The following is a 26,147-nucleotide window of genomic DNA, read 5'->3' as shown; positions in this document are numbered from 1 at the left end:
CCTATAATGTGTTACGTATTAGTTTACGTTACACTATAGCATGTTACGTATTAGTTCATATTACAGTATAGCTTGTTACATGTTGGTTCATAGTACACTTGTTACACGTTAATTTCTATTATGCTATAGTGTGTTATGTGTTTGCTTATATTACACTGTCGCCTGTTACATATCATATGCTACATATTAGTTCATATTATGCTATAGTATGTTACATATTTGTTCATATTACACTTTAGCCTGTTACATATGATGTCGTATTTCTGTACATGCAGAAACATTTTAGAAAGATACAAACGAACTCTATCTGAGGAGCGGAAATGAGCCAAGGAATAGTAAGAATCTTCCATTTTCCATGCTCTTGTCATATTTGATTACATCCCTGAGTGTCCATAATTGAAATACATGAAAATATTAGCAGTGCTTTTCTAGAGGTGATGGGAATTGGGGCAACTTTGTAAACTGTGTCATTTCTACTTTTCTGTATTCCCAGTTTATTATTATGAGAGCATATGTTATATTCATATGACATAAAAATAATAAACTTATTTTTGGAGCTTTTTTTTTTTTTTTTTTTTGCAGATTAAGAGGAAGGAATGCTATTTATTGACCAGGGAAGTCACTTAGAGATCCTGGGAAATGTGAATCTGTGGAATGCCGTTGCAAGCATTCACAATGTCCCCATTAGGTATTGCAGTTGCGTTTGCATTCCATTATAACAGAGACGAAACAGCTGCCACATCTATTTAGTGCATCCTTTATTCCAACAAACTCCTTCATTGTGTCAGCAGAATGTAAATGGATCATTCTTCTTGGGCTAACTTCAGAAAACAATGAGTGCGTGATGATGATTTTTTTTTTTTTTCTTTTTAAAATCTGGCATTGCAAGAACAAATTACATTTAGGATAACCTTCTACGCCAGTTACCACCCGTCAAGCCCGACGGGTTGCACACTTCCCATGATGTGACACGCAGTTACAAAGTTGGGGTGTGGAAGCTGCAGGAGCAGGGCCCACGGCCCACGTGTCGTCGCGGGCGATACCCCGTGGCGCGCCTGCCGCCAGCTGAGCGCAGGGAGGGAGCTGAGCTCAGCCCAAAGGCACACGTGCATTTCAGTTGGTAAAGGAGATGACCAATTTGGCTTCATCCTCTTCTTTGCAGAAAGCTGCAGGAGACACAGATGTCCACCACCTCAAAGCTGGAGGAAGCTGAGCATAAGGTTCAGAGCCTACAAACAGGTTTGATACTCTCCTTCCTAGTACTGTGGATGTGGGGAGGACCGGGGGAGAGTTGGGTCGGCTCCCTGACCGCCCCGGTCCCCGCAGATACCTGTTGCTCTTGGGGGCCGTGGGAGCTGCCGTGAGCCCACGCTGAAGATTCCGCAGCACGCCCGCCAGCTGCTGCGCCTCATTCCTCACTGACTTTGAGTTGTTAATGTAGAGGTGGGAGGATCTCAATTCCATTTTCATCCCTTCCACACGCCATCCTTGCTTCCTGCTCTTTTTCCAACAAACACGTCTAAATCACCAAACTGTCAAGGACTGACATTTCATTTGGAACAATAATAGAAAAAAAAAAAAACCTCACTTCTACCCTAAGTGAAGTTAAGGAGAACAGTAATTTCAGACCTTTAAAATTTAAAAGCCACCAAAAAAGGTTATGCTCAAGTTTTTACAGTATCTTTAAACTTCTTTCTCTCTCTCTGTCCCCCCCTTTTTTTTTTTTTTTTTTTTTTTGAGACAGAGTCTTGCTCTGTCACCCAGGCTGGAATGCAGTGGCGATCTTGGCTCACTGCAAGCTCCGCCTCCCAGGTTCACGCCATTTCCTGCCTCAGCAGTAGCTGGGACTATAGGCGTCCGCCACCACGCCCAGCTAATTTTTTGTGTTTTTAGTGGAGACGGAGTTTCACCATGTTAGCCAGGATGGTCTCGATCTCCTGACCTCATGATCCGCCCACCTCAGCCTCCCAAAGTGCTGGGATTACAGGCATGAGCCACCGCGCCCAGCCCTCTCTCTCGTTTTTATTTCTGTTTTTGTTTTGTTTTTGTTTTTGTTTTTGTTCTTTTGAAACAGGGTCTTGCTCTACCACCCAGGCTGGTGCACAGTGTCGTGATCTCCGGTCACTGCAACCTTTACCTCCATGGGCTCAAGCAATCCTCCCACCTCAGCGTCCCCAGTAGCTGGAATTAACAGGTGCCCGCCACCACACCCGCCTAATTTTTGTATTTTTAGTAGAGATGAGGTTTTACCATGTTGGCCAGTCCAATCTCGATCTCCTGAGCTCTAGTGAGCCACCGCGCCCAGCCTTTCTTTTTTATTTCTGAAAGAGAAGCATCACCATGTATTTCATTTAAATGTACTTTTACATTTTTATTTATTTTTTTGATGACCCAGAACTGAGCAGAAATGTGGACAGACATCAGAAGTCATGATTCAACTTAAAACACAAATGACAAGAGTGGGAGAAAATAATCACAACCAGTTTGACAAACGGATAATTAAAAAATGTAAAGGCTGCCAGTCAATCCGTTAAATGAGAGAAACAGTGCAATTGAACAATAAGCAAAGGATAGGAACAGTCAGTTCACAGAAATGCAAATGGAAGCTACACATATGAAAAAATGCAAAGTTTTTTTACAGTCAGGGAGATGCAGATTCAATTAGTGAAAGACTGTTTTGCCTGTCAGACTGTCAGAATTTTTTAATTATTTATTTATTTATTTTTGAGATGGAGTCCCGCTCTGTCACCCAGGCTGGAGTGCAGTGGCGCGATCTCGTCTCACTGCAAGTTCTGCCCCCCGAGTTCAAGTGATTCTCCTGCCTCAGCCTCCTGAGTAGTTGTGTTACAGGGTAGTTGTGATTACAGGCACACGCCACCACGCCCGGCTAATTTTTGTATTTTTACGGGGTTTCGCCATGTTGGCCAGGCTGGTCTCGAACTCCTGACCTCAGGTGATCCACCTGCCTTGGCCTCCCAAAGTGCTAGGATTACAGGTGTGAGCCACCGCACTCGGCCTAATTTTTTATTTCATTTTAGAGACATGGTCTCACCCTGTCGCTCAGGTTGGAGAGCAGTGATATAATCATAGTTCAATGCAGTCTCAAAATCCTGGGCTGAAGTGATCCTCCTGCCTCAGCCTCCCAAGTAGCTGAGACTGCAGGCACGCACCACCACACATGGCTAATTTTTTTTTTCATTGTTTATTTTATGGACATGGACTCTCACTGTGCTGCCCAGGCTGGTCTTGAAGTTCTGGCCTCCAGCGATCCTCCCACCTCAGCATCCCAAAATGCTGGGATTACAGGTGTGAGCTACCACACCTGGCCTTTGAAAAAAACTACAGCAACTCTGGCCTGACAAAGACTGTCAAAAATTACTGAAACACCCAGTGTTGGTGAGGGTGAAGTGGCACTTAAGGAATGGATGGGGCAAGAAGCCTCTTGGGAGGCCAGCTGGGTGGCATTTATGTAAAACTCCAGTGCCCAAGCTGTTCAGCCAGCAGCTTCACTTCCAGGTATCCTGATGAGAGAACTGAAGGTTATTGCCACTGCCGCATCCACAGGTGGAAGGACTTCCATACCATACTGCCCAGGGAAAAAGACTAGTCTCAAGAAATATTCATACCGTCCCATTTATGGGGGTAGAAAATAAAAAAAGATACATACACACACATATATACATGCAATTATGTATGGAAATTTTTTTAAATGTAAAATACACTTTCTTTTATTTTGTTACACTTTTTTGAAATGAGTCTCGCTGTGTCACCCAGGCCTAGAGTGCAGTGACGTGATCTCGGCTCACTGCAACCTCCGTCTCCAGGGTTCAAGCAATTAATTCTCCTGCCTTATCCTCCTGAGTAGCCAGGATTACAGGCTACGCGCCACCATGCTTGGCTAAGTTTTGTATTTTTAGTACAGACAGAGTTTCACCATGTTGGCCAGGCTGGTATCAAACTCCTGACCTCAGGTGATCCGCCCGTCTCAGCCTCCCAAAATGTGAGCCACCTCACCCAGCCAGGAATAATAAAATACACCTTAAAAGATGAAATCATCCAGGTGCAACGGCTCACACCTGTAATCCCAGCACTTTGGGAGGCCAAGATGGGAGGATCACTTCAGGCCAGGAGTTCCAGACCAGCCTGGGCAACATAGCAAAAGCCTGTCTCTACAACAGTGTTTTAAAATATTAGCCAAGCGTAGTGGCTTGCACCTGTAGTCCCAGTTACTTGGGAGGGTGAGGCAAGAGGACGGCTTGAGTCCAGGAGTTCAAGGTTGCAGTAAGCTGTGATTGTGCCATTGTACTCCAGCCTGAGTGACAGTGAGAAAACTTGTCTCTTAAAAATGGAAGGGAAAGAAAGAAAGAAGGAAGGGAGAATGGGAAAGAAGAAAGGAAGGGAGAGAAGAAGGGAGGGAGGGAGGAAACTATTAACATTGGTTCTGTCTTTGTAGGTGGTTGGGATTCGATGAGGCAGAAATGAAAGAGGATTTCCTATTCCATTTTTTATATTTTCATCATCTTGACCTCTTTTGTGTTTTTCTAATCTTTATTTTTCCACGTACCTGACTCTTCACAGAAATCTTTGCCTCTTTTGAAACGGGAATAGATTACTTGTATATGCATTCTTTTAAAATTTCATTTAAATAGTTAATATCTTACGTCTTGGTTTTATATGCTTTGCCTTTCAGCCCTGGAAAAAACTCGAACAGAATTATTTGACCTGAAAACCAAATACGATGAAGAAACTACTGCAAAGTAAGTCTGTCCGCTTGACCTCCCTTATCGGCACGCGTTTCTCACCTGATTTTGCTTGTGTAGGGCAGGATCGAGAAGGTTCTTGACCTCTGTGCTGCTGCAGGGACACAGTGTCTTTCCCATGAGTTACTTGCGTCGGTTCAATGCACATTCTAGCACTCATTGGGTAACCCTTCCCACAAACTTCTTTCATTTACTGTAAAGCCTGGTCACCGCTATGCCTTCTGCCATGAACATTTGGGAGTTAGTTTATACAAGATGTGACACATGGGACATTTTTTGTGTAGAGTTGGGTCTGGGTAAATCACATCTCTTCTTCCTTGGGCCATAGTTCTTCATTTCTTCCAGGGCCCTTTAGGAAGGCCTGCCCCAGAATAAGCCCATTCCCATGCAGGCATACGGGTTCATGTCATACCTTGCAACGCTATGTGTGGATATACGGATAGACACAGATTCGGGCAGGCAGAGTCACCAAAGGCCAAGTTCCCACCCAGCCCTTGTCCAAAGGAAATTAGAGGTGTCCACTACAAGTGTACTTTTTACCAGCACATCTTTCGTGCAGAACACCAGCAAGGAAGAAATAACAATCGACATAAATCATGAAAAGATGAAGAAATGACAGAAATTGCTCCTAGCCCTGGCCTCCTCTACCAAATTCCACGGGGGCAATGCGAGGCTAGAGTTTGAACCCCGTTTTCCTGTTCTGGAAGGCTCTTCCCGTCTTCCGCGGAAATACACATGCGTGCTTACTGCCATGTCTCTTGGGTTTCCCTATTCCGGTAACTAAGGTCCCCCTACTCTGCTCACACAGTGCCTCTGTGGGCATCAGCAAGAAGATGGGTGCTTCTGAATGGCGCCGCTGTCCCGCCAGGCTCCAGCTCTGTATGGGTGCTGGTACTTAGTATCCCTCTGCGCCATCTCACGTGACCTTGGGCTTTGATGGTGCTGCTGGGTCTGTTGCTTTCAGGATGCTGTATGGGGTTCTTGGCCCTTTGCTCTGGGTCGTTTAGTAGCCTGAGACCTCAAGAGCCCAGCTCCCCAGCCTGGTGGTCAGAACGGATTCTGATCATGAGTATGAAACTGACAAAGACTAAAACATCACCACTAGATCAGCTACTTTCTTCTCTCAATTACTTCTGCTTGGACCTGATTAAGCAACTTACTTGTACTAAGTAAGTTGTTTTTCTCAGTAAATCTGATTTTTAAAAATTACTGTATTTCATCAGGCATGGGCATGGTGGTATGTACCTGTAGTCCCAGCTACTTGGGAGCCTGAGGTGGGAGGATCATGTGAACCCAGGAGTTGAGGCTGCAGTGAGCTATGATCGTGCCACTGCACTCCAGCCTGGGCAACAGAGCAAGACCCTGTCCCTAAAAAAAATTTTTAATTAAAAAAAATTTTTTTTTTTTAAAAAACATGTCAGGGGCTTAATCCCCTTCACGTAAAAATTAGCCCTGTCTCAGGACTACAGCTGAGAGGGCAGTGGCTCCCTTGGGGTGCGCCCCACCAGCCCTCTGAAGTAAGAAACATTCTTGTCTCCCCAGTGGTGAGCCAGGCTGAGGGGTGTGGTGTGCACGAAGGGAAAGAGACTCACTCGGTTAGATGATAGGCATGGCTCAGAGATAATAGATACATTCATTGATTCAACAGATGTTCACAGAGGCTTCCTCTGTGCCTTGCCCCCTGCAAATTCTGAGCCTTTTATGGCTCCATGGCCATTGCAATCCAACATGCCCAGTGCTGCAATCAAGGGGACGGGCACTGGCCATCAGCAGGTCAGACAGGGAGCCTGCAGGTGGCAGGCAGGGCACTCCCATTGGGATAGTCAGAAGAGAGTTTGGTTGGGTGCGGTGGCTCACGCCTGTAATCCCAGCACTTTGGGAGGCCGAGGCAGGTGGATCACCTGAGGTCAGGTGTTCGAGACCAGCCTGGCCAACATGGTGAAACCCCGTCTCTACTAAAAATACCAAAATTAGCTGAGCATGGTGGTGCACGCCTGTAACCCAAGCTACTGAGGTGACTGAGGCAGGAGAATCGCTTGAACTTGGGAGGCTGAGATTGCAGTGAGCTGAGAGATAGCACCACTGCACCCCAGCCTGGGCGATGGAGCAAGACTCCATCGCAAAAAAAAAAAAAAAGTCAACATTGGGCCTATTTGCAGAGGTGCAGTTCCTAGGCTCATAGTACCAGTAGGATTTCCACGCCTGAGTTTGAATGAGCCAGAGGAGGGAAAGGAAGCTGGAGCCTGAAGGTGAGGGCCCCCTCGAGGGGAGCCGTGGCCGTGGATAGGGGAGAGGGACCCAGGGCAGTGCCAGGGACCCCTCACCTGATCCCCTCTCTCCTCCCACCAGCCAGGGGAGCTGGGGAAGGGCATAAAACATCCCTGGCACCAGGGGAGTGCAGGGAAAGAATTGTCAAGGAAGGCTTCCTAAAGAGGGTGGTATGAGATTCGGGATTGGAAGATGAGTCAATTCAGGGTTTGCAGAGGTTTGTGAAGATGCAAGCCTGGCGAAGCCTGTCTTGGGGAGGACCCGCCAGAGGTTCCGAATGATTTGCCTGTGGGGCAGGATGGGCGCAGCCTGGCAGGGCATTTCCCACATTAGAAACGGTCTGGACACTGACAAAGGCAGCCCAGGACCAACGACGTACACTAATAGTTCCCGGAGTAAGTCATCCCCCAAAAATGCAGAGAATGGCCTGAGATTATTGGATCTTGGCTACTTTCTTTTAACTTTGGAGGCCATGGGCTCAATCGGAGACTTCCTCTGCTGCCTTTCCCTCCCCTTTTATTTTCCAGGACAGATTTGTCACTGTTCCATCTGCTTCAAGTCCAACCTACGCATATTTTATTAGACCAGACACGTTTTCATTCATGCTTATGAATATAAGCCCCTTGGGGGTAAATCTTTTCACATATGGTCTTACAGCATTTCAAAAACGATTTCTTTTCCCTCTTCAGAAGGAGGGATTCTTAGGGCCGGGCGCGGTGACTCACGCCTGTAATCCCAGCACTTTGGGAGGCTGAGGCGGGTGTCTCACTTGAGCCCAGGAGTTCAAGACCAGCCTGGGCAACATGGCGAAACCCTGTCTCTACAAAAAATACAAAAATTATCCCAGCGTGGTAGCTCGTAACTGTAGTCCCAGCTACTTATGGGGCTGAAGTGGGAGGATCACTTGAGCCCAGGAGGTCGAGGCTGCAGTGAGCCTAGATTATACTACTGCACTCCAACCTGGGTGACAGAGCAAGACCCTGTCTCAAAAAAAAAAAAAAAAAAAAGGAGGAATTCTTAAATATTTGTTGACGGGAATTGGAGAGGCATGAAGGAAGATGGGTTTTGGAGAAAGACTGACTTGGGAGTAATTCACTAGGGTCCACTACCAGCACTCTGTGTGACCCTGAATGAGCTATGAGCTGTCCACCTCCCTTTCTGACCTGTACAGCAGGCATACCAGGAGTCAAGTCACTGGGTGTTGTTTGTTGTTGTTTTTATTTTGTTCTGTTTTCAGATGGAATCTCACTCTGTTGTCCAGGCTGGAGTGCAGTGGCACAATCTCTGCTCACTGCAACCTCCGCCTCCCAGGTTCAAGCGATTCTCCTGCCTCAGCCTCCCAAGTAGCTGGGATTACAGGCGTGCACCACCACATCTGGCTAATTTTTGTCTTTTTAGTAGAGATGGGGTTTCACCATGTTAACCAGGATGATCTTGATCTCCTGACCTCATGATCCACCCACCTCAGCCTCCCAAAGTGCTGGGATTACAGGCGTGAGCCACCGCACCCGGCCCGCTGAGTGGTATTGAAGAGGAATGGGATGTGTGTGTACAGCACCTGGCATGGTGAGAGTCTGAGGCTAAGCTGTCGACAGATAGAAGCTATTCCCAGCAAGCTCACAGCAGGGCATGGTATGCGTTTCTGAAATTAATGGCCTTGGAGGAAATTGACCTTCACCACGACGGACTGGGTACACATTGCCTGTCTGTCGTGGGGAGATGTCACAGGGTACCCATCCCTCTCCCCGGTTTTGGGGAGAAGCCCGCAGGTCTATGGCACCGAGGCTGCTCCGAGACCCTGGTTTATCGTGAGCAGTCATCGCCATGTGTCAGCTGGGACAGCACGGGCTGACTGTGGCGGAGACAACGGCAGTAAAGTTTTCCATGTGTAGGCTTGAAGCAAAATGTAATTAGCCTTTATGTGCAGAACAAGGGCCCATTGATGAATACAGCTGGTCTTTGTTTTGTCCTGTCGTTGAGAGTGGGAGGTAAAAGTGTTCTTCTTCATGTTTATTAATGCAAGATTCCTTAGACAAATGGCAAGCACAGTTTAATATTTGTTGGAACATGGGGGCTTTGCCAAAACAGTTGTTGTGTAAGAAGATTGCAAGGTTTCCGATTATAACCATTTCTGGGTTAAATAAATGAATTATTTCTGCCCTTTTTTTCTTTTTGGAAATTTTTTTTAGAGTCAGGGTCACACTGTGTTGCCCAGGGTGGTCTCAAACTCCTGGCCTCAGGTGATCCTCCCACCTCAGCCTCCCAAAGTGCTGGGATTACAGGCATGAGCCACTATGCCTGGCACTCTCTTTTCTTTAGTTAAAAACATAGCTCCTTCTCAGATGGTCACCTTGTGTACGGATCTTCCCACTTCTCTTAGCAAATGGAGATTTACCACCCTAATAGCCTTAACCTTGACGAGTCCAGCAAAGGAACCTGGTGTGGATTTTAACATCTAAACAATTTCCTGGGATGGATGGCCATGGAGGTGGCAGATCCCTGGAATCATGCAGCAGCAGCCGGCCCAGAGAGAGGCCTGGGCATCCCTCACTGCCCCAAGTTCCTGCATCCGTCTCCTGCAGCTGTTCACTTACTTGTTATTGAGTTTGGGTTGCTACTGCACCCTCCAGCAGGAATGTCGCCCTCCCAGCCAAGTGGCTAGTGTTCCGGGCAAAAGTGCAGGAATTCCCATTTTTGCTGAAGTCCACGATCCTATGCCCTGTCCCCCCGAATCTGGGTTAGAAAAGGACTTCCAGCTGCAATACACACAGTCAGCTTCTTGCATTCCTCCCCACTCGTGGGCCGAGGCACTGAGCCTTGATGAAAGAAAATATTGAATTGCACTGAAATACTACATTTTTTATAGCTCACGTTAGTCTTAGGAGAATTTGCACCTCCCAAACCTTTCCTGCCAGTAAAATTCATATTTCTTAAGGTTACTCATGTTGTATTCCTAGCGTATATGCTTTTTTCAAAGAATGACATTGTGTATACACATACTTCCACAGTATGGTTACAAAAGAGACATTTACGAGGAACTTCACTTGGGTTAATTTTAGAGTATTTTCTTTATAACGTGTGTATAACCAGTGCTTCATCACAAAACACAACGTGCTCTGAAACAGCAGAAAACTTTCCTGTGGCTAACTCAGTGTGGGGGAGCCTCTATGCTTCTTTGGAGGGATAGAGAAATCCAGGTCCCAAAAGAGGACATAGGACAGAATTTGGAAAGGGGAGGAGGCAGGGCACAGTGGCTCATGCCTATCATCCCAGCACTCTGGGAGACCGAGGTGGGAGGATCACTTGAGCCCAAGAGTTTGAGACCAGCCTGGGCAACATAGTGAGACCCCATCTCTACCAAAATATACAAAAAATTAGCTGGGCGTGGTGTTGTACCTTTAGTTCCATTTACTTGGGAGGCTGAGTTGGAAAGTTCGCGTGAGCCTGGAAGTTCCAGCCTGTAGTGAGCTATGACTGCATCACTATACTCCAGCCTGAGTGACAGAATGAGAGCCCGTCTGTAAAAATAATAATAATAATTTTTTAAAGGAGGGGAGGAGGATACCAGCAATTCAAGACAACTCTCTGCATGCTGAATGTGGATAGGATGGATACTTTCTTTTTATTTATTTATTTGAGTCAGGATCTCTCTCGGTTATTCAGGCTGGGGTACAGTGGTGCGATCATGGCTCACTGCAACCTCTACCTCCCGGGTTCAAGGGATTCTTCTGCCTCAGCTGCTGGAGTAGCTGGGATTACAGGCTCGTGTCACTATGCCTGGCTAATTTTTGTTTTTTTGTTTTTTTTTTTTTTTGAAACTGAGTCTTGTTCTATTGCCCAGGCTGGAGTGCAGTGGCACGATATTGGCTCACTGCATCCTCCGCCTCCCGAGTTCAAGCGATTCTCCTGCCTCAGCCTTCCAAGTAACTGGGATTGTAGATATCTGCCACCACACCTGGCTAATTTTTGTATTTTTAGTAGAGGTGAGGTTTTGCCATGTTGGCCAGGCTGGTCTCGAACTCCCAGACTCAAGTGATCCGCCGGCCTTGGCCTCCTGAATTGCTGGGATGACAGGCGTGAGCAGCTGGGATGGATACTTTGTTTACGTGCTGTGCTGGACTATTTCACAGTGGTTTACTGAGTGTTATCTCATCTGCCCTTTCCTGCAGTCATCAAGGCAGCTTTTACTGTGCTCATTGCATGGATGAGGAGGCAGTCCCAGGAACACGCAGAGTCAGGCCCCGGACCTGGTCCTTTAGGCTCAAATTCCAGTGCTCTTTGCTTGAGACCACAGCAGTCTTCAAAGCCCCTTTCTGGTGCCAGTTTCGTAATCAAGCAGTGAAGGTGAGGGCTAGCCAGGTGAAGGCAGGCATTCCCGGGGGGTTCAGCCTTTCCCGGTCTCACAAGCCGTCGTTGTATTGACCCTAGCAGATTGATTTTTCCCTTTCTGAACAATAATTCCTCATGAAAGACTCACGGAACTGGGGCCAGGTAGAGCCCAGTTGACTAAACCTGAGAATCACCCAACTGTCTTGACCATCATATTTAGACAAATATTGCATCCCCTGATTGAATTTGAAAGGGACAACTTAAGCATCCTGAAAATAGAGTCTGTCTGCTGTACCTTTAAGAATGTAAAATGTTCTATTTCCTGGCTTTTTGATGAGTCATCAGTTTCCAGTACTAGTTGCTGTAATTATCCTGGTTGGATTAATTTCCCTAAAAATAGAGAAGCAGCCACTTTTATGGTTTTGAGAGTATGGACTTGAATAAAGAACCTCCTGTCCCTTAAACCTTAGAGAGCTCTAAATCAGACTTGCAGGGAAAAACCGATGGCCGGTTTTGTTTTGTTTTGTTTTGTTTTTTTCCTTCTTCCTGTGTCTTATCTCCAATAGGGCTTGTGGATTTTGTAGAATTCTTGGGATTTTTTTCATCTCTGTACAAGTATTTTGCTCCACACCTGAAAATTGATGCCTGGGTGAGCCCTGAAGGATTTTCCTTGTCTTTTGTACCAACACCAGCTATCTTGGCCCCCTCTGAATAGTACAACCATGACCTGGTGTCTCCCCAGGCTGGGGCCTGGGCAGAAACAGGGGGTGGCTTCATAGTTCCAAGTCCAGGTAGAAATTCCTCTGAGCACCAAAGATTCTTGTGTTCTGTGGACCCCAGACCTGGCTAGGAAATGTAATTGACATGTAATAGACATGTCTGTTGCAAAGCATCAATGAGAATTGCCAAACTTGACTCCTCTTCTTCATTGGTGTTTAGGGAAGCCCTGCTTTACCATGGTAGGTGTGGTGTCAGTTGCTGGAACGATAGAGTAAAGACAGGGTGGGAGGCGGCTTACAGACATCACATGCACACACACAGGCTCACACACTCTGTACCGAAAAACACGTACACATAAATAGAGAGGCACGCCGGGCACGGTGGCTCACACCTGTAATCCCAGAACTCTGGGAGGCCGAGGCGGTTGGATCACCTGAGGTCAGAAGTTCAAGACCAGACTAGCCAACATGGTGACATCTCATCTCTACTAAAAATACAAAAATTAGCTGGGCGTGGTGGCGCGTGCCTGTAATCCCAGCTACTTGGGAGGCTGAGGTAGGAGAATCACTTGAACTCGGGAGGCAGAGGTTGCAGTGAGCCGAGGTCGTGCCACTGCACTCCAGCCTGGGCAACAGAGTGAGGCTCTATCTCAAAAATAAAAAATAAATAAAAAACAGAGGAACTGTGCATGTGTCCATGTATATAAACATGTTTATGAATATAAACATGCAATCAGTTTTTTTTAATTTTTTATCATACAGTCTCTCAACCAGTCCTACTGCTTTTATTTTCTTTCTTTCTTTCTTTTGAGACAGGATCTCACTCTGTCACCCAGGCTGGAGTGCAATGATACGATCTTGGTTCCCTACAACCTCCACCTCCAGGGTTCAAACGATTTTGCCACCTTAGCCACCCAAGTCGCTGGTATCACAGGCGTGTATCACCACACCTGGCTAATTTTTGTATTTTTAGTAGAGATGGGGTTTCACCATGTTACCTAGGCTGGTCTTGAACTCCTCAGCTCAAGTGATCCACCCATCTCAGCCTCCCGAAGTGCTGGGATTACAGGCATGAGCCACCACGCCTGGCCAATAAAGCAACCATATTCATCCAGCATCCTTTAAGAGGGTAGAGAAAATCATTATTCACAGACTGTCACCTGGGTTTGGCGTGCATTCATACAGACTTTACCTATTTAAGAGATCCTTAAAGTTTTTCTGATTCACTGTTAAGGCAAGCCTAGGGATTTCGCAGTGTATATGTGAAGGAAACAGGTAACGGACTGTTGAGTGAATACAATGTATAGATCGTAGCACATATGGTGATCTGTGAAACGGGGGTGTCATGACACACCCCTTCCTGCATCCCAGAATTGTGAGGGTCAGGCATGATAACGGGCTTTCCTACAGCCTGCATAGCAGTGCCAAATGCAGGCTGCAATCCAGCAGTGTCACTGCTGGGTATTTATCCAAAGAAAGGAAATGGCTGTGTTGCAGGCATGCCTGCACTCACACGTTTATCACAGCACTATTCACACAGCAGCCTAGATGGGGAAGTGACCTGTGCGCCCAGCTTCAGATGAGTGGATGAAGAAAATGTGGTGTAGATCCACAGCATAATATGATGGAGACTTACAAAAGGAAATCCTGCCATTTGCAACAACAACATGGATTCATCTGGGGGATGTTACGTTAAGTGAAATGAACCAGGCACAGAAAGACGAATACCACAAGATCTCACTCATGTTGACTCTAAATGTTGATCACATAAAAGTTAAGAAGAATGGTGGTTACCAGGGGGTGAGGAGAGGTTGGTTAAATGATACATATTTATAGGTGGACAGGAGGAATAAGTGTGAGAGATATATTAGACAGCATAGTGACGATAGTTAATGCCGATGTATTGTAAAATAAATGTGGTTAGTAGAAATTTTTTTTTTTTCTTTGAGACAGAGTTTCCCTCTGTTGCCCAGGCTGGAGGGCAGTGGCATGATCTCAGCTCACTGCAACCTCCACCTCCTGAGTTCAAGCGATTCTTATGTCTCAGCCTCCCAAGTATCTGGGAATACAGGCACACGCCACCATGCCCAGCTAATTTTTGTATTTTTAGTAGAGACGGGGTTTCGCCTTGCTGGCCAGGCTGGTCTCGATCTCCTGACCTCAGGTGATCCACCCGCCTTGGCCTTTTAAAGTGCTGGGATTACAGGCGTGAGCCACTGCCTCCGGCCTCATTTTTTAAGTGTAGACTGAATACTACCTCAAAAGAGGGCCTTTATCCCATGGTCTGTACACACAGGCTTCGCACATCATGGCTGTGCAGGAACTCTTGAGCCTTCCCCGTGATGATGACTGGGTCAGGGTTACCACCTCTGTAGTGTTCAGCCTGCAGTCTGCCCAGTGAGGACATTTGCGCTCTGGAAAGGTAAAGTCAGGATGCTGTTGGCTCCTAAGCAGAAAGCAGGCACCACCCGGCCTTCAAGTGCTTCAACAGTGAAGAGTTAGGACGGAGGCCCAGCCTGGAACATTCCTGCCACCTTCTGCCCCCAGTAAAATTCCTTAAAGCTGTGAGGTTCTGACTCACCACGGGGAGTCCCTGACTGCCGCTGGGAGGGCCTGGGCTACGCAAATCTCAGTGACATGGCACGTCTTATTTGCTTCAGAAGTGGCAGAGGAGAAAGTGACTCACCTCACGCTGCCCGGTCCCACCCAGGGTCCTTGTGAAGAAAGGTGGGAAGGCTGGCAGAAAGGAGAACCGTCCTTCCCGTGGGATACTCCTGAGATCGCACCACTCCACTCCGGCCTGCTTGATAGGAGTGAAACTCTGTCTCAAAAACAAAAACCAAAAAAAAAAAAAAAAACACAGGCACTATACATGTGTCCATGTATATAAACATGTTTATGAATATACTTAATTTTTAAAAAGAATTTTATCATGCAGTCTCAACCAGTCCTACTGTTTTTATTTTATTTATTTATTTATTATTATTATTATTTTTTGAGACAAAGTCTCACTGTATCACCCAGGCTGGAGTGTGGTGATTCAATCTTAGCTCACTATACAACCTCTGCCTCCTGGGTTCAAGCAATCTTCCCACCTCAGCCACCCAAGTAGCTGGAATTATAGGCTGTTTCCTTTTACATGACATTATTTTCCTTTTTAGAGTTTTTGTTTTATTTTTATTTTTGAGACAGAGTCTCATACTGTTGCTCAGGCTGGAGTGCAGTGGTGCGATCTCGGCTCACTGCAGCCTCTGCCTCTTAGGTTCAAGCAATTCTCCAGCTCAGCCTCCCGAGTACCTGGGACTACAAGCGTGCACCACCACTTCCGGCTATTTGTATGTGCGTGTGTATGTTTTGTAGAGACGGGGTTTTATCATGTTGGCCAGGCTGGTCTTGAACTCCTGGCCTCAAATGATCCTTCCGCCTCGGCCTCCCGAAGTACTAGGATTACAGGTGTGAGCCAATGCGCCTGGCCCATGACGTTATTTTCAAGTACAAAGCTGTACATGTTTACTATACAAAATTTAGAAAATTCTCAAAGATTTTTTTAAAGGAAGCAGATTATCACTCATAATCCCACAGCAAAGACAATCATTGTTAACATTTTGGCCTATTTCCATAGTCTTTTTTTCCGTTCAGATTGTTCCTTACATTATTACATATTGGGCATTATGTCCCCCTAAACCCATCGTAACTTGTAAATACCTTAAGTCTAAAATGCGTTTAATACACCTAACCTGAACGTCATAGCTTAGCCTCACCTATTTTAAGCATCCTCAGAACACCCACATTAATTAGCCTACAGTTAGGCAAAATCATCTAACACAGCTGTCCCCAACCTTTTTGGCAACAGGGACCAGTTTCGTGAAAGACAATTTTTCCACGGACCAGTGCGGTGGGGGGCGCAGTTCAGAATGATTCAAGCATGTTCTATTTATTGTGCACTTTATTATTATGACATTGTACTATATCATGAAATAATTCTACCATCATGTAGGATCAGTGGGAGCCTGAGCTTGTTTTCCTGCAACTAGACGGTCCCATCTGCGGGTGATGGGAGACAGTGACAGATCATCAGGCGTTAGATTCTCATAAGGAGTGTGCAGCCTAGATCCCTCGCATGCGCAGTTCGCAGTAGGGTTTGCCCTCCTATGAGAATCTAATGCTGCTGCTGAGCTGACAGGAGGCAGAGCTCAAGCAGTCATGAGAGCAATGGGGAGCAGCTGTAAATACAGACGAAGCTTCCCTCCTGCGGTGCATCTCCTGCTGTGTGGCCCAGTTCCTAACAGGCCACAGATGCGGCCCAGGGACTGGGGACCCCTGATCTATATAGTGCTTTCTTTTTTCTTTTTATGAGATAGGGTCTCACCCTGTCACCCAGGCTGCAGGGCAGTGACACTATCATAGCTTCCTGCAGCCTCCAACTCCTGGGCTCAAGCAATCCTCCTGCCTCAGCCTCCTGAGTAGCTGGGACTGCAGGTGTGTACCCCACGCCAAGCCAATTTTTGTGTTTTTTGTAGAGACAGGGTCTTGCCGTGTTGCCCAGGCTGGTTTTGAACTCCTGGGCTCAAACAATCCTCCTACCTTGGCCTCCCAAAGTGCAGGGTGGGATTATAGGCATGAGCTACTTCGCCCAAACTCGTCTGTTTTTTACCAGTGGCATAGGCTGATAACATGATTTTGATTTCTAGGGTTTTTTTTTTTTTAACACCTGACATGTTGTAAATATTTCTTGCTTATCATTAAATATGCTTCAGAAACACAGTGTACACTGCGTAACATTCCATCACGTAGGTGAGTCCTAAGACCCACTTGTTTCCCTGCTGTTCAGGAGCCTGATTTATTACACTGCTTTCGTTGCCCTACGGGTTTTAATCTGGGGAGCTTTGTCCCCCTTCTTTTTATGCCTTTATGTTCTGCCAGTGGCTGTGGCATCTTTTTCGTTTTTTTGTTGTTGTTGTTGTTTATTTTTTTGTTTCTTTTGAAATGGAGTCTTGCTCTGTCGCCCAGGCTGTAGTGCTGCGGCACGATCTCGGCTCACTACAACCTCCACCTCCCAGATTTAAGCGATTCTTCTGCCTCGGCCTCCCAAGTAGCTGGGACTACAGGTATGTGCCACCACGCCCGGCAAATTTTTGTATTTTTAGTAGGCAGGGTTTCGCCATGTTGGCCAGGCTGGTCTTGAACTCCTGACCTCAGGTGATCGGCCCGCCTCAGCCTCCAGAAGTGCTGGGAGTACAGGCCGGCTGTGGAATCTTGAGGTAGCCTCCCAAGGCCATCATCAGACAAGAGAGTTTGGAAGCCCAGAATTCTCCAAAGGTTCACAGCAGCACTGGCACGGGGCCCGTGTTCCTAGGCTGCTGCTCTGTGATATTTGTAGACATCTCTAATGAAAAGTCAGGGACAGTGGATGATGTGCACGGCTCAGAGACCCTTACTCTGGTCCCATCTGTCCCCAGGTGTGGCCCCACAAAGCCCCTCCCTCGGCCGCAGCACCGACCTCTCTAGTAAAATGAAAGGATCGGACCAAACGCCAGGCAGGACAGAGGAGCCGGCCCCTTTGTCAGCCTCTTGCATTTTCTTGCCCAGTTCTACTTCCCAGAGGCCTGGATCTCTGATACTGTCTCCCAGCGGGGCCTGTTTGTGGAGTGGCCTTCAGGCAGGGCTGCATCCAGGACATGGGGCACAGCATGAGTCACTGTGGGAAGAACCTGGGTTGTAACATCATAAAGACCTGGGTTTAATTCCCGACTCCATGAATTATGTAACCTCAAGCAGGGCAGGAGTTTTCCTTACTCAGACCTCAGTATTTTCATAAGTGAAACAAAAGAATGCCTTGCCTCATCTGTAATCCCAGCACTTTGGGACATCAAGGCAGGTGGATCATTTGAGGCCAGGAGTTCAAGACCAGGCTGGGCAACATGACGAAACCCTGTCTTCACTAAAAATACAAAAATTTGCCAGGAGTGGTGGCAGGTGCTTGTAATTCTAGCTAGGAAGCTGAGGCAGAAGAATCACTTGAACTGGAGAGGTAGAGGTTGCAGTGAGCTGAGATTGTGCCATTGCACTCCAGCCTGGGCAACAGAGAGAGACTCTGTTTCAAAAAGAAAGAAAAGAATGCCACATTAGTGCCTGGCACAGGACCTCTATAAAGGGTGGCTGACATTGCTGCTGCTGCCTGCAAGGTGCCTGGCATTACTTGGCACATTTTAAAAAGGTCTGCTTACCTCCCCCTGCTCAAGGTGTCTTCCCACTCTTAAGAATTCTGAAACCCCGTCTCTACTTAAAAAATACAAAAAAAAAACTAGCCGGGCGAGGTGGCGTGTACTTGTAATCCCAGCTACTCGGGAGGCTGAGGCAGGAGAATGGCGGAAACCCGGGAGGCGGAGCTTGCAGTGAGCCGAGATCGCACCACTGCACTCCAGCCTGGGCAACAGAGCGAGACTCCGTCTCAAAGAATTCCATTGCTTTCCATGAAGAATTTATAAAAATCATTATCTGCACTGCAAGACCTGCTCATCCATATTAGCGTGCCACAGCTGGGGTACCCAGGTATAAGGCTTTGTTTCCCATCATCTTCCTCAGGGACCCTAAATTTTAAAATCTGCGTTAGTCACCATTGAGGTACCACTAAATATGGTGGCCAGAAGTTCCAAGTTCAAACCATTGCACAACTGCAAATGCCTTCATAGACATGTCTCTAAAAAATCAACACCGGGACAAGGCACAGTGGCTCACCCCTGTAATCCCAACACTTTGGGAAGCCAAGATGGGCATATCACTTGAGGTCAAGAGTTCGAGACCAGCCTGGCCAACATGGTAAAACCTCGTCTCTACTAAAAATACAAAAATTATCCGGGCGTGGTGGTGGGCGCTTGTAAACCCAGCTACTCAGGAGACTGAGGCAGGAGAATGGCTTGAACCCAGGAGGCAGAGGCTACAGTGAGCCGAGATTGTGCTACTGTACTCCAGCCTGGGAAGCAGAGTGAGACTCCATCTCGAAGAAAAAATCAACACCAGAGGTTAATAATCTAGTAACTAACTGTCTTCTATGTGCCACATTTTTGCAAGATCCAAGTTTTAAAGTGAGAACAAGCTGTTCGGTCCCCTCCCAGCTGACCGTGACACCGAGGTGGTGGCCCACGTTGGAGATCTGGCTCCATCTGGCTTGGAGAATTTGGGGCACCCTGGGCTGGTGTGAAACAAATTAAAAGAGGTGCCAAACAGCCAGGCACCCAGCAAGGATGCCCAGGGCTCTTGTTCGGGGATTTCATTAAAAAAACTTTTTGGAACCCGCCTCAAAGAATGAAAAGTTTCCTATAGGAAGGCAGGAGCCAGGGAGATAATTGAACTCATTGATTTCCTTCACGGCTTGTTTGCCCTTTCATTCTCTTCCCGAGGTGCTATTTGTTGAGGAATGTCTCCAATTGCCAGAAAGACAGTGGGGTGTCTCATATTTCCTCGCCACCTCTCCTGAGTTCTAAGGCAAGCCTGCAATATGAATTTTTAATGCCGAGCTTTATGGCATCACTCCTGCACAGCCCGACTGCATCGCTCTCCTGAGCCTTCAGATTTAATGCTCCAATGAACAGAGCAAAGACTGGGGCATTCAACATCAGTGAGAATTAACCCCCAAATGACCACGCCGGTGCCCTCTGATTTTCCTAAAGGGAGTTGGGAAAAAATAAAATAAAAATTATGTAGTGTTGGCCAGGTGAGGTGGCTCACACCTGTAACCTCATCACTTTGGGAGCTGAGATGGGCGGATCACCTGAGGTCAGGAGTTTGAGACCAGCCTGGCCAACATGGCAAAACCCCATCTCTACTAAAAGCACAAAAATTAGCTGGGCGTGGTGACAGGAGCTTGTAATCCCAGCTACTTGGGAGGCTGAGGCAGGAGAATCGCTTGAACCCAGGAGGCAGAGGTTGCAGTGAGCTGAAATCACACCACTGCACTCCAGCCTGGGCAACAGAGCAAGACTCCATCTTACAAAAAAAATTATGTAGTGTTGAGAATCCTTGCTATCAAAATAGCCTGAAGCACAAAAGCACAGCTTATTCTTTAAATTTTATGGAATAGCCTATATTTTTACCTTTTCACTTCTTCTAAGTTGGACGATGTGTGGTTCGATGCATTTCTGTGATCTTCCCACCCTTAAAAAAAAAAAAAAAAAAAATCTCTGCAGGCCGGGAGTTGGTGGCTCACACCTATAATCCCAGCACTTTGGGAGACTGAGATGGGCAGATTGCCTGAGGTCAGGAGGTCGAGACCAGCCTGGCCAACATGTTGAAACCCCGTCTCTACTGAAAATACGAAAATTAGCCAGGCGTGGTGGCGCATGCCTGTAGTCCCAGCTACTGAGAAAGCTGAAGCAGCGAGATCGTGCCACTACATTTCAGCCTGGTCTACAGAGTGAGACTACGTCTCAAAAAAAAAAAAAACTCTCCAATTTGTAGGATTTTAATGAATATATAGATGACCAGCTGCTGTGCGGTTTCCATGGAAAGCCCAAATGTAATTAGAAATCCAATTTCCGATGGATTTTTCCAATGGAAAAAGGACCAGTTGTGTTAAGTGGCTAATTCTTTTTGTACGCAGATGGTTGATTGTCATTTTCTTATAGTAGCTTTCTGAATTTTTGCAGACGTCAAAACTAAGAAAAAGTTGTATATAAAAATTGCTCTGAGCTGGGCGCAGTGGCTCACGCCTGTAATCCCAGCACTTTGGGAGGCCGAGGCGGGCGGATCACGAGGTCAGGAGATGGAGACCATCCTGGCTAACACGGTGAAACCCCGTCTCTACTAAAAATACAAAAAAAAAATTAGCCGGGTGCAGTGGCGGGCACCTGGAGTCCCAGCTACACGGGAGGCTGAGGCAGGAGAATGGCTTGAACCCGGGAGGCGGAGCTTGCAATGAGCCGAGATTGCACCACTGCACTCCAGCCTGGGCGACAGAACAAGACTCCCGTCTCAAAAAAAAAAAAAAAATTGCTCAATTGTCCAGGCGCGGTGGTTCACGCCTGTAATCCTGACACTTTGGGAAACCGAGGTGAGAGGGTCGTTTGAGGCCAGGAATTCAAAACCAACCTGGGCAAAACAGCGAGACATAATTTCTATTAAAAAAAAAAGTTTGAAAATAAAAGTTTCTCAAATTTAAGTACATTAAAGAAGGACAGAGTCTTTAGTAAATGGTAGAATAACGGGCCAACTATGTAGAAGCCAGTAGAATCAGAGCTGAGCCCCATGCAAAATAAAGTCTATTATTTATTCATTTATTTAGAGACAGGGTCTTGCTGTCTCGCCCAGGCTGGAGTGCAGTGGCATGATCTCAGCTCACTGCAACCTCTGCCTCCCGGATTCAAGCAATTCTCCTGCCTCACCCTCCTTAGTAGCTGGGATTACGGGCATGCACTACCACACCTAGCCAATTTTTGTATTTTTAGTAAGGATAGGGTTTCACCATGTTGGCCAGGCTGGTCTCGAACTCCTGACCTCAAGTCATCCACCCACCTCTGCCTGCCAAAGTGTTGGGATTACAGGCGTGAGCCACCACACTCAGTTTAGATGTTTAAAACATTTAAATGTGACCAAAAAGAAACCGATAAAAACACTAAGAACAATTTTAGGTGGATATTTATACAATAAGGGGGTGGAAAAAAACTTTTTTTTTAAGCGTGATGCCAAAAGTAGAAATCACAAAGGGAAATTCAGAGCTTTGTGGAGATGGATGAGCGGGTAGATAGATGGATGGACGGATGGATCGGCAGATGGATTTAGACAGACTGGCAAAAATATTTGCAATGTATATAACAGAGAGAGAGAGAGTGTGTGTGTGTGTGTGTGCGCGCGCGCCCTTACAGAGCAATAAAAAATTTCATTTCCCAATAGAAAAACCTCTATATTTTCAGTTTCTTACTAGACATTTCTACTATGAGTATCTCAAACTCAGATTACCTTGTTATTCTCCATAACTTCCCCCTTCCCTATAGTCAGCCCCCTTCTGCTTTTTTCCTCCGCCTGACCGTATCTGCTCCTCCTTCATTCCAGAAACTGAGGGTATTTCGTCACTCCTTTGTGAGCCCTCCTGTCTAATTCATGTTAGTTCCGCCTTCTTGCAACATTGTACATTCCCAACTTCATCACCACTCTCACTACTGTCATTTTAATTTGTTTTTCTTTCTTTTTTTTTTTTTTTTTTTTGAGACAGGGTCTCTCTCTGTCACTTGCAGTGGCGAGATCTCAGCTCACTGCAACCTCTACCTCCCAGGTTCAAGCAATTCTCCTGCCTTAGCTTCCGGAATAGCTGGGATTACAGGCACCCGCCACCACACCTGGCTGATTTTTGTATTTTTAGTAGTGACGAGGTTCACCATGTTGGCCAGGCTGGTCGCGAACTCCTGACCTCAAGGGATTCACCTGCCTCAGCCTCCCAAAGTGCTGGGATTATAGGCGTGAGCCATCGCACTCAACCTTAATTTGTTTTTCATCTCTTGGTCTCACTTCAAGATCTTCCGAACTTGACCCTCTGCCACCAGTTTCTCCCTGGACAAAACCACCCTCCAAGCATCTGCTAAAATTATCTTTCTAAAATATGTCCGATCCTGCTAAGACCTGTCCCGCTTAAAATCTCTCCGTGGCGCGCTCTCTCATCTCTAAGGGAAAGTCCAAATTCACAGCGTGATGCACAAGGCACTTTGGGAGGCAGCCCTGCCTTCCCAGCCTCATCTTAGGCCAACTCGAACTCCACCGTACTGTAGAATCCCAGGCCTTTCTTTCCCCAGCTCACCTTGCAGCCAGTTCCACCTTTCCTGACAAGCAGATCCTGCCCTGCCTTGCCTGCTCCTGTGCCCACACTTACCTGCTCTGGTGAAAGAAGGCACTGGTATCCCTCATTCTAGGGGCTCTTCATGTGGGGTCTATAGAGAGAACCCAGGGGCTTCATGAAGTGGACCTAGAAAAAAATACGTCTTTTTTTTTTTTTTTGAGATAGAGTCTCGCCCTGTCACCCAGGCTGGAGTGCAGTGATGCGATTGCGGCTCACTGCAACCTCTGCCTCCCGGATTCAAGCGGTTCTCCTGCCTCAGCCTCCCAAGTAGCTGAGACCACAGGCACGTGCCACCACACCCAGCTGGTTTTTGTAGTTTTTAGTAGAGATGGGGTTTCACCATGTTGGCCAGGCTGGTCTTGAGCTCCTGACCTCATGATCCATCCGCCTCCACCTCCCAAAGTGCTAGGATTACAGGCATAAGCCACCGTGCCCAGCCTAGAAGATACATCTTTATTTCCATCAGTGTCTAACTGCAATGTAGCATTTCCTTCCATTGCAAATGAAGCCCCCACACCGGGGTAACTGCAAACCTGTGACCTCGTTGCGAGTGGAAATTATAGAGGCTTTCACATCTCATTCCCATTGTTGCAGAGATCACAAACACTGTTTGGATTCATCACTGCTTCAAAATGTCAGTGGTTCTTAGATTTGTTATTTAGTGCAACAGTAAAGAACAGTTGTTCCTATATCACAAATCTGGTTTTAAAAAAAGATTGTCCTGGCGTGGTGGCTCACGCCTGTAATCACAGCACCTTGGGAGGCCAAGGTGGGCGGATCGCTTGAGGTCAGGCATTTGAGGCCAGTCTGGCCAACATGGTAAAACCTCATCTCTACTAAAAGTTTTAAAAATTAGCTGGGCGTGGTGGTGGGTGCCTGTAATCCCAGCTACTTGGGTGACTGAGGCAGGAGAATCGCTTGAACCTGGGAGGCAGAGGTTGCAGTTAGCCGAGATCGCACCATTGCACTTCAGCCTGGGCAACAGGGCTAGACTCAGTCTCAAAAAAAATAAAAAATAAAAAAATTGCAGTAACTGAACTTCAAAATAATTGTTTTCCTTGGTCTTTAAAACACGATTTGACTTGTGTCCTATAATGGCCTCATGGACTTACATCTTTAAAACATTCTGAATAGACGCCTGTATTCTTTACAAGACTTCCAGAGGGGACCATGGCAGAGGAAGGGTTAAGCATCTGCATCAGATTGATAGAGTCTTGAGGGCTGTGGCCGGATCCTCCTCCGTCTTTCCCCCCAACCACTTTGCACAGTGCCACTTTATACCACATGACTTTTTATTTGTTTGTTTTGAGACAGGATCCAGCTCTGTTGCCCAGACTGGAATGCAGTGGCGCAATCACGACTCACTGCAGCCTTAACCTCCTGGGCTCAAGTGATCCTCCCACCTCAGCCTCCTGAGTAGCTGGGACTATAGGCAAGTGCTACCACACCCAGCCGATTCTTTTTATTTTTAAAGATGGGGTCTCAGTGTGTTGCCCAGGCTGGCCTCGAACTCCTGGGTTCAAGCGATCCTCCCACCTCTGCCTTCCAAAGTGCTGGGATTCCAGACAGGAGTCACAGCACCAGGTCCCTATTTATTTTACTCTCTGTGTGTTTGCTTATATCCTGTAAAAATGGGTACAGTGGAAACTGGGCAGTAATTCTACATGTATTCTGGATTTTAGCTACTCACATTTATGATTACTTCTACCTATCAGTTAATTGCTTTTCTTTTCACTCGAGTTTTAGAGATTTTCACTGTGCAAAACAATCGTATATAGTTGGCGCTTGAACAACACAGGGGTTAGAGGCACTGACCCCCCACACAGTGAAACATCCAAGTATAATTTTTGACTCCTCAAAAGCTTTACTGACAGCCTGCTGGTGACCGGAAGCCTTACCAGTTGTATGTTATATATAGTATCCTTCCAATAAAGTAAGGTAGGGAAAAGAAAATGTTAAGAAATCCTAAGGAAGAGAAAACACACTTTCTGTTCATCAAGTGGAAGTGGATCATCAAAAAGATCTTCATCCCCGTTGTCTTCACATCAAGTAGGCCAAGGAAGAGGAGGGTTGGTCTCGCTGTCTCGGGTGACAGCAGAGGAGGAGGTGGAGGAGGTGGGAGGGGAGCCAGACACACTCAGTGTAATTTTACTGAAAAATATTCAAGTTGAAGTGGAACTATACTGTTCAGACCCATATTCAAGGGTCAACTCGTATGTGTGTGTGTGTGTGTGTGTGTGTACATACAAAAATTATACATATAAATAAGATGGGTCCCATCAATCTTATCCTTAATCATTTCTAATATGGTTTCAGTGAGAGAAAATAGTCTTTTCAGGCCAGGCACGGTGGCTTATGCCTGTAATTCCAGCACTTTGGGAGGCCTAGGCAGGTGGATCACTTGAGGTCACGAGTTCAAGAGCAGCCTAGCCAACATGGTGTAAACCCATCTCTACTCTAAATACAAAAATTACCCCAGTGTGGTGGCGCGTGCCTATAGTCCCAGTTACTTGGGAAGCTGAGGCAGAAGAATCCTTGAACCTGGGAGGTGGAGGTTACAGTGAGCTGAGATCACGCCACTACACACCAGCCTGGGAGACAGAGCGAGACTCCATCTCAAAAAAAAAAAAAGAAAAATGGTCTTTTCTCCTCCATCCATTTTCTTATTTTTCAATGATTTATTGTATCTTTAACTTGTCTGAAGTTTATTATAGCATATAGAGTAATATTTGACGCTGTTTGTTATTCTTTAATACTCAGTTTGCCCAATAGTATTGATGATTTCTTCCCCCAATGTATAATATCTGACAAATCTGGCATAATTACATAAACATCTGGATTTCTGTCGATAATTTCATTCTATCAGTCTACTTTTTCGCTCTAATAAGTGCCACACTCTTGATGAAGTCTCCTTGTTTTCTATTTCAATATCTTGTATAGCCAGTTTACTATTGTTGGTTTTAGTTTAAAAAACAACAACACAACAACCTTTAGTATTTTGGTCACCTATTTTTTCTGTATGCATCTCATCATTTTACCAACTTCTTTTTTTTTTTTTTTTTTTTTTTTTTGAGACAGAGTCTCGCTCTGTCACCCATGCTGGAGTGCAGTGGCGTGATCTCGACTCGCTGCAACTTCCACCTCCCAGGTTCAAGTGACTCTCCTGCCTAAGCCTCCCCAGTAGCTGGGATTACAGGCACCCACCACCACGCCCAGCTAATTTTTGTATTTTTAGTGGAAACAGGG

General features: G+C 46.4%; 1 protein-coding gene across 8 annotated transcripts in view; it reads left to right on the top strand.

Annotated features, from left to right (window-relative positions):
* Window positions 1–26,147, top strand: part of CUX1 (cut like homeobox 1) — a 472,214-nt gene that overhangs the window by 298,108 nt on the left and 147,959 nt on the right. For all 8 annotated transcript variants that reach the window (XM_025381011.1, XM_025381007.1, XM_025381006.1 and 5 more), the window contains 2 exons: window positions 1,163–1,239; window positions 4,691–4,757. In XM_025381011.1, coding sequence (XP_025236796.1) covers window positions 1,163–1,239; window positions 4,691–4,757 — 144 coding nt within the window. The remainder of the gene's footprint in view (window positions 1–1,162; window positions 1,240–4,690; window positions 4,758–26,147) is intronic.

Source organism: Theropithecus gelada, chromosome 3 (assembly GCF_003255815.1).
Source record: "Theropithecus gelada isolate Dixy chromosome 3, Tgel_1.0, whole genome shotgun sequence".
NCBI lineage: Eukaryota > Metazoa > Chordata > Mammalia > Primates > Cercopithecidae > Theropithecus > Theropithecus gelada.
This window is presented reverse-complemented; position numbering and strand designations above follow the sequence as displayed.